General features: G+C 32.7%; 1 protein-coding gene across 1 annotated transcript; it reads left to right on the top strand.

The window, feature by feature from the left end:
- The first annotated feature begins 7,863 nt into the window (after positions 1 to 7,863).
- LOC116033379 (dof zinc finger protein MNB1A-like) lies at positions 7,864 to 8,712 on the top strand. The gene has a single exon (XM_031276127.1). The coding sequence runs from the start codon at positions 7,864 to 7,866 to the stop codon at positions 8,710 to 8,712; it is 849 nt and encodes a 282-aa protein (XP_031131987.1).
- Positions 8,713 to 9,077: the final 365 nt, after the last annotated feature.

Below are 9,077 nucleotides of genomic sequence, written 5' to 3' on the forward strand. Positions count from 1 at the left end.
GGATATGAGATGTATGAAAAAAAAGTGAAATAAAGAAGATTAAAAAAAATACTTTTTCCTAAAAAATATTATGAAAATTTGTTGATTTTGATTTTACACTTAAATTTGATTTCTATAGGTTTCCGAATTGATGAAGTTAATGATAATTATTTTGTATATTATTAGAAGGAGCTATCAAAGATGTTGTCACATATTAATATATTATAGTAATGTATCACTTAGCTGACATATTAGAATCTATTGAGGCAAATCAAGCAAAATGATCATGTAAGCATTTTAAATTTTAATTTTTTTTAATGAAATGAATAATATTTATTTATTTATATCAATATATTACTTATTAAATTCTTAAAATGTTTATACATTATAAGCAATAATGTAATATTGTCGTGTCAATATATTCTAACATGTTTGTCCAACATTGATGATCAGGACGTACAATAATAACTCCATCAAAATAAATCAAATTTCATTTTTAATTTTATCAGATCAATCTAAAATGTACAAATATGGATTAATATAACCAATCAACTCTAAATAATAAACTACATTAAACAAAGGTGTACGGTATAAAATCACTCGCAATATACCGAATTGCACCGTGTATTATAAAGCCAAGTAACTGATAATATTTGTTATAACATAAATAACATATGAAATACAAACCGACACTGTATAGATTAATTAACTTTTTGAAATTTCTTTTATAGTTATGATCAAATAAGTCCATCATTTCCTAAGAGTTCGTGTGGACAAATCTAGACCATTGAATGTTTGAGATCAATAGCTTAGATTTTGTCAACTGTGCACTTCACTTGCACAGTTGACAAATCTAAACCATTGATATCAAGTATTTAATATATAATCCAAATCTATTTACACAGAGCCTAAACAATTATATATATATATATATATATATGGTTTGAATTGAATGGGAAGAAGAGGGGAGGGGTGGCCTTTGAATGATGGAACAATTGTTTGAAAGATGCACATACAGTACGTCCCCATCCATTACAAGTGCTACTTCATGTACTTGATAAGTCAGCTTCAATTCCATCAATAATATAATATATTATATATTATAATATAACATTATTGAATTTGGAGCAATAATTCTCATCCCTGACATGAAAGATAGATAGGACCTCCACAGACCACAGTCCATGCATACATGCAATGGTTTTCCTTGTTTATACTGTACATATAGTATGTGCAATGCCAAATCAGATCCCCATTTCCAACAATCCCTTAAAATTATTCTGTCTTAATTAATTCCTTTTTTTTTTAATTACCATAATGACAATTTTACATTTATTTATTGTTGTGTATATATGGTTCATATGCAAGAGAGGACATATGTTCGAGAGGGCATGGGGGAGCGAGTATAGTAAGTGGAGTGCACCAATACATGCATAACTAATGCGCGCTATAAATGCACAGGAAAATAGGGTTACATATAAATTAAATATTATTGTTGTAATCCTAAGGATGCATTATTATTAGAATAATAGAAGAACATACATCTGTGATTCCGTGGACTATGTCGTTGAACCATGTAAAATGTTGTGTTGTTATTTCTTCCTGAGGTATGTGTTAAAATTGGAATTGGTAAACTAGATTTAGCTACAATTACCACTATATTGGAAGGACATAAAGTGGAATTAACTTTTTGATAAATTATTTTCATTTTTTCATCATTGATGCATATATATTATATATGGATGGAGATCGGGACTAGGGTGGCATGATATATAGTTTGGGCATATAAACTTTAGGCTATATATGGCATTGTAACAAAATCTTTGATTTGTTAGGAATAGCCAACTTTGACTCACTACTATTCAATTTGACCAATAATAGGGAGCCCATGAAAGATTGACAATGATGCATAAACACATTTACTTATGTGTAGCAAATGACCTTGTGGTCTAGTGGCACCCGGTTGCACTCCTATGTGAAAGGGGTGAGTTCTGTCTCAGTAGGTTGAGAATGTAGATATGAACATATACTACCTTGTAATAGAGCCAGTAGAACTCAAAAAAAAAAAAAAAAAAAAAAAAAAAAAAAACTTCCTATAACACCACATTGAATTACATGCAATTTTCTCATCATAGTCAATACTTTTATGAGTGCGTGCTGTCTAAATTAAACCCCACACTACTTAAACACCTGATTTTTTTTTCACACGTACACTTTTCAAACAATCTCCCTTGACGGGATACCAGTTTACATACATTTAATTTAGCAATCAATAATATTAATATTAACTGTTTTCTCAAAATATAAATAAACTAGCTAGATAAAACCCTTTACGTACTATATACCCATCATCTAGCTAGCTAATTAGATGTCATAATAATAATCTTGAGGAGGAGGAATCTTGAATCAAACATATGTAAACAAAAACAAAGGAAGGGAAGGCTAGATTTGATGGAATATTGTAAGTGCATGAGGCATGTTGACCCAAAATAGACAACCTAGTTGTCGACCTAATGCTAAGTTGTTGGGCTATGAATAGGTATATATACATATACACGGCATGAGGTATCGTCACCTCAGCTGCATGCTGCGCACTTGCTATTATTTCACCTCTGAAAAGTGAAGAAAGATAGCCAAAGATTTTGGTGCTACGCTCTACCACTTTAATTTGCCGACCTTACCCTACCCTTTACCACCCTAACTAAGCTACATATATATATATATTCCCTGGCAACCTAAGATGTGGTTGAGTGAAAATGACTCATTTATCCTTAATCAAAGATTAAGGATTCGATTTTTGTCTCTGGGTATGGAGCAACGTAATAACCTTAAGGTTCAATAACCTATTTTGTTTTAATTTGTATATCATCTTTTTTTTTTTTTTTTTTTAAGAAATGAGGAGGCAAACCGACTCAAATTAAAACAAGAAGTTCAATACGCCTTGCATATGATTTTTTACTTCATATAATTATAAATTTATAATATATATATATATATATATAAAGAAGTGATTGTGAGATTTTCTTGCTCAAACTTAGAGACAATTTAGTAATAATATTAATATTATTAGGTAAAAGTGTCATTTAAGATTAGTATTTCATTAATATGAACCACAATACAAGTTCAATCTGATTCATGGTATAATTTGTCTAATTGTGAATACTTTAAATTATAATTTTTTGAGAATAGAAAACACGACCTAATTTTTTTGAATTAATATGATCATGTTACAATTATTAGATGGTAAAAAAGTGAAAATATATAGTGTAGTAATTATTTTAATAAATAAATGTGTACAACACCCTATACATATGCAGACGTGGGTGGTATGATAGGATGTGAAAGCACAATGACAAGGAGGGGTTTAGGTTGGCTTGGCGGTTGGTGCGTAGTATTGGATTCCTTAGCTTATATTATTGTACACTCATCTTACGTGTGTATTAATTACTAGCTTCATGTTAGACTAGTATGGACAAATTATACCATAAATCACGATTCACCTTGTATTGTGATTTATATTTTAAAATGACATTTAAATTATGCGTTTATATTTAATATATTATATGTCTTAATAAATTATTTATCTGTAAATAAATTAAAAGCACATAATATATTAACTACAAGACTTGTATATATGTGTAACAGACTCGAGCTCAACCAAGAAGGTGTTTGCAAAAATCAACGAGACCTTGTATTTAGTAAAAATTATGGTTATTACTTTTACACCATATAAATATAACTTAAGGACTGAAAATGTCGTTTTCAGATCTATTTAATAATATCTAGTTTCTGTTTATTATTTGTCATATATTTAGTGCACACCAATAATTTCAAAGAAAAATTGAAGTTGAAGTTGGACCAAAGTGGTCCAATGAAAACCCTTATCTGTTCAGCTGTTCTTATACTTAAAAGGAACTGTGTGTATTATTCAATTTTAGTGGAAGGAATATAATTTTAAAAAAAAATTGTGACAGTGATGTAAAATTTTAAAGATTTGCAAAGGAGAATGATGTTGGGTTGGCCAGTGGGGTCAGTTAGAAACCTTAATCCATCACTTATATTACTCACATGTTGACAGCTATGTCTTTTCACCCAACACATGAAAATAATCATCCTTATTAAAGCCAAAATTAGGTTAAGGGTAGGAATTTGTGTGATCAATTACAATTAGAGTGTTAATGTGAAGCGGTGAAGTATAACGTGGTTGAAAAAAATATTAATCAATTGAGTCCAATCAGTTTTAATTAGATACAATAATAAGTTAGTACGACAAGTAGAGAGTTATTTATACAAGATCTGAATTATTATTTATATAATGGCAATACTTAATAAGTGAGCTAGCATGCCACTTTTTGGTTGGCTAATAGTTAGGCTACATGACAATATTGTACTCAGACAGATATGACAATTTATATACTAACGGTGTTGTAAGACCTAATTGAATATATAGTTTGGCTCTTGTAAATCTAGTTGAACTAATTGTCATATTTCCTAAAATCAACCTAATTTAAGTTGATCTTTTAAAAATCTAATTCTCAAACCTATAATATTATTATTGTCTGAGATGTTAAACCAATTCAATCTCTCTATTTTAAGTAATATAGAACATAATTAAAATTTTACCTACGAAAATTACAATAACAATCAAGATAATTACTAGGTAGGCTTAGGTGTAACATGCATGCATCAATATATGCAAGGTCATAATGTTTGGAGTGTTATAGAAGGTGGCAGCAGACACAAAACCGACCATGGGATTTGAGTCAAAAGCTCTAGTATATGAAATGGGACTATAAAATAGTAGCATTATTATTTTTAGATAATGAGAGGAGTCTGCAGTAGTAGGTGTGTATTAAGTAAATCTCGTTTCTGTGTAATAATTTATACACTACACATAAAAAGTAAACTTATTAAGAATATTTTGTGTGACGAGTTTGATCGAGAAGATATCGGCACGAATCAACATCATAATCTTTTATTATGAGAATTATGTTTCACGTGCTCAGTTACTTTTTTGGACAAATTATACCATAAATCATGGTCTACCTTACATTGTAGACCTTGGTCTAAAAATAACATTCAGATTCTATATTTGTAGTTGATACATTTTGTACTTGTATAGATAGACTCTAGTCCAAAAATAACCTTCAAATCAACCCAGTGGGGTAGCTCAAGTGGCAAGTGAGCTCTCTTTGTGGGGAGGAATTTCGGGAGAAACCGGGTTCAATTCCAACAAGTGATGATTCCCCCTGGGCCAGTTCCTGTGACTCTCGGAGCGAACAACGTGGGTGGACCCCGGACCGTTAAACTGAAAAAATAACCTTCAGATTGTGTATTTGTAGTTAACACATTTTGTACTTGTAATTTATAGTTTTTATAACTATAATTATCATATTATGTGTTAACAATTATCAAGTTATTTCTTTATACATGTACAGAAACTGTTATTGTAAATATAAAATATGCTAATTAAAATACAAAATTTTTGTTTTACAATTCACAATGCAATATGGAACTGGTTCATGGTATAACAATTGCAGCTTTTGGGTCACGGTTACATTAAATTAGGCAACGGATAAGAGATCAGACAAGAAGGACGGTGGAACACCTCTCAAGAAAAATCCGCTCAGCTGACTCATCTCTCTTCTAGTCTTATTCTTCTTTAAATAAAAAAAAGAAAAATAATTTAAAATATTAAATTATTGTTTAAAATTTGATTGTTGAACGTGATTCACACAACATAGCCATCAGCACATGCATTTTTGTAAAGATATGCGGCATTTCAGATCTCCTTGTACCAATCAAACCAGATTCCACTTTCAATGGTCAGTGATGCGACACGTCAGCACCCTTCGATTTACAGTACACTTTGTCCCCTTCAACTTCTGCGTGAAGTTACTTCTCCAAAATTATAAGCCTTTTTTTTTTTTTTTGAAAACGAAATTCCACAGAATTTAAAATTGATGCATTGAATATTGACACTACATTTATAATTCGAAAAATACTAAGGTGTTTTCTTGTATAAAAATGTTACGAGTTTGATTTTTGACAACATTTTTTTTAACTTGTTGTACAGAATTTTTCGTATAGCTTGCTGGTTATTACACAAGATTCAAAAAATACTTTAATATTTTTTGCTCAATAACTAGTATAGTAGGCTCAATATTTTAGCTCAATATTAACTTTTTAGAGATTCGGGACTTCAAACTGAAGCTTAGTAAACCGAGAGGTCCCCGATTGAACAACTTATTTAGGCCTAAAACAATCGGTTGACGTACTCAAGGTTTGCATGACCTCCATGAGTTGCTAGTGATGGATTGACTTAAAGCTTGCAAGACATCGAATTATAAATCGTTGTAAATTAGTTGAATTAACTGTTTGACAGTCACCTAACTACCAATCACAACCACGTACGATCGAATTAAATGGTGAGTTTTCGCTACTTCTACTACCCATTTTTACTACAACACTATAGTTAATTATGCACTCTCCTAACATATAATGTAAATATAGATTCCTATTGCTCAATCTAATTAAATTAGAATATGAATATATAGAATTTGCCAATATAATATAATAATATGTTGATGATGAGAAGGTGCTGCCAATCTAGTTGCGGGTAATATGTTCACATTCAACTGCTTTCAACTATACTATATAATGTAGTGTTTTTGTTTGATATAAAAATTATAAGAATGAAACAATTCATACAAGCCTAACCAATATGAGACCAATATTATGTTAAAACTAGAATATACTCCATTTTTTAAATAAATAAATAAATTACATGAATCTAGGTCAAACAACTCATATAACAACACTCGCCAATTGGAAACGTATTCCCTTAGGTTCATCAAAAACCTACGATCCAAAATGAGATTTGTTATATTGTACTAAAGATAAAAGTTGAATACATGCGCAAAGCCAATAAAAATCTATTTAAATAGAGTTTGATAAGAAAGATTATGAAATTGATAGAGGCAAAGAAAAGATAAGAAGCTCCAACCCATCGATCCATTCCCAAAAAGCTCCTTTAAAATCAACCAACTTCTTGTGATAAAACATGTCTTTAGGGATCGAGCATAATAACGTGGCTGACATTTTGGCTGACCTTGCAAATCGACAAGGGAGAGACTAATTGAATTAAAGAACCCCTCTAAAGAAAGAAGCTGAAGGTGCATTAAGAGAGAACTACCAAGACACCCTGTGTTCATGAAGAACTATCAACTAACAGGCGTGATCCAATATGACCATACCCTGTATAGTCTTGCATATATAGTTACATAGTACACGTGATAATATCAAGTACAATTAATTTTAGTACCAATTTAATGACTAACACGCATCATAGAGTGTTCAAGTAATTTATTTATATTTATATATATAATATGAGATGTCTGATAAGAAGGAAACCAAAGAGTGAATAATTCATACAGTTGATAGCCCACAAGGCCACAAGCACCAGTCCATCAATCACCAAACCATACCACATACACCACTTCTCATTGCATACTATACACACGCTTATACACATTCTCTACAGCTCTATTTGTGTGTGTGTGTGTGTATATATATATATATATATATATATATAAATAAAATCAGCGTATAGACAGAATCTGAGACGACATGCTCACTTCTCATCACCTTCCTTGGAACTTCATTCAACTACATACCTCCCTCTCTCTTCTCGATCTTCTTCATCATATATTCTCCCCAGTTTTAATTTCTCTCCCCACACAAAACAACCTTATCCTCCTCGCTCGCACATCGTCCTTTTCGTTGCTTCTCAAAAGTAGCTCGTTTGATCACCAAAGAGACTCAAGATCGCATTAATTAGTTCTTGGACGAAGATCGATTTGAGATATTATTTGTTGGGATTATATGGGGTTGAGTACTAAGCAGGTTTCGGGCGGGGATCATAATCATCATCAACATGGGATTATTGAGTGGGAAAATCCCCAGAATCCAGGTGGGAGTACGAAGTTAGATCTCCCGACCGTACAACCTCATCAATCCGTACAGCCGCCGCCGCAAAAGGCGGAGCCTTTGAAGTGTCCGAGGTGTGCTTCGGAGAATACTAAGTTTTGTTATTACAACAACTATAATAAGTCCCAGCCGAGGCATTTCTGCAAAGGCTGCAAGCGCCACTGGACGGAAGGCGGCACTCTGCGTAACGTCCCCGTCGGCGGCTCCCGCAAGAACAAGCGCCTCAAGACGCCGTCAAACCCTAACGCCGTTACCCCCGCCGTTAAGTCATCATCTCCCGCCGCCGCCACGTGTGATAACCAAAAACCCGTTTTTTCCAGCGAAAACAAAAACCACGCGCCCAGTCTCTTCTTCCCCTCCGCCATCCAAGCCGACCCGGTAATCGGCGGCGCCGCCACGGCGTTCAACATTGGCTCGACGCCGATGGTTTTACACGACGATCAAGAAACCACCAAACTCTTACCCTTTTCGTTTTCCAGTTTCTTTGATCCGATTTCTTGCTCGATCCCTTCATTCAACACCCAATCCTCGTCCAACAACGCCTACAGCGACATCATAGTCGGAGAGCTCGATAATGTCGAGGAATCCACCATAACCACCGTCATGCCATTCACAAGCTCCGCCGTTATTTCTCAGCCATGGGACATGGCGAACTACTGGAGCTTAAGCGAGATTGATTCCCTGGTTTCAGCTGATCTCAATATTCCATGGGATGATTTAGAGATCAAGCCAAAGGGAAAGTGATGAGAATTTTTTTTCCTTTTTTTTTTCTTTTTTTTTTTTGGGTTATAATTTTATATATATATAATTATTAATTGTTTATAGATGATGGGTTTGTAATTTTGTTTGAAGGAAATGATGTTTACACTGTACTTGGGAAAGAGAATTGTGGGTTGTTTAAGGCCTTTGATAGTGCTGCTTACCTAAAATTCTAATCTTTATTTTGGATGACAAGATGTACATTACATGTCACACTCCAGTATCTACTACTGCGACATCCAAATTTAATATGTAGATATGCAAAAACTTGTATTGATTGGAGTACAGAATTTTTTCTATTTTTAATCTTTATAGAATCAAATTAGTCTATAGAATTTTAACACACAGTC

The sequence above is a fragment of the Ipomoea triloba genome, chromosome 10 (assembly GCF_003576645.1).
Source record: "Ipomoea triloba cultivar NCNSP0323 chromosome 10, ASM357664v1".
NCBI classification, from domain to species: domain Eukaryota; kingdom Viridiplantae; phylum Streptophyta; class Magnoliopsida; order Solanales; family Convolvulaceae; genus Ipomoea; species Ipomoea triloba.

What these genes read in the sequence shown, in the direction of transcription:
- LOC116033379 (XM_031276127.1), top strand. Translation starts at nt 7,864, where the DNA reads ATGGGGTTGAGTACTAAGCAGGTTTCGGGCGGGGATCATAATCATCAT.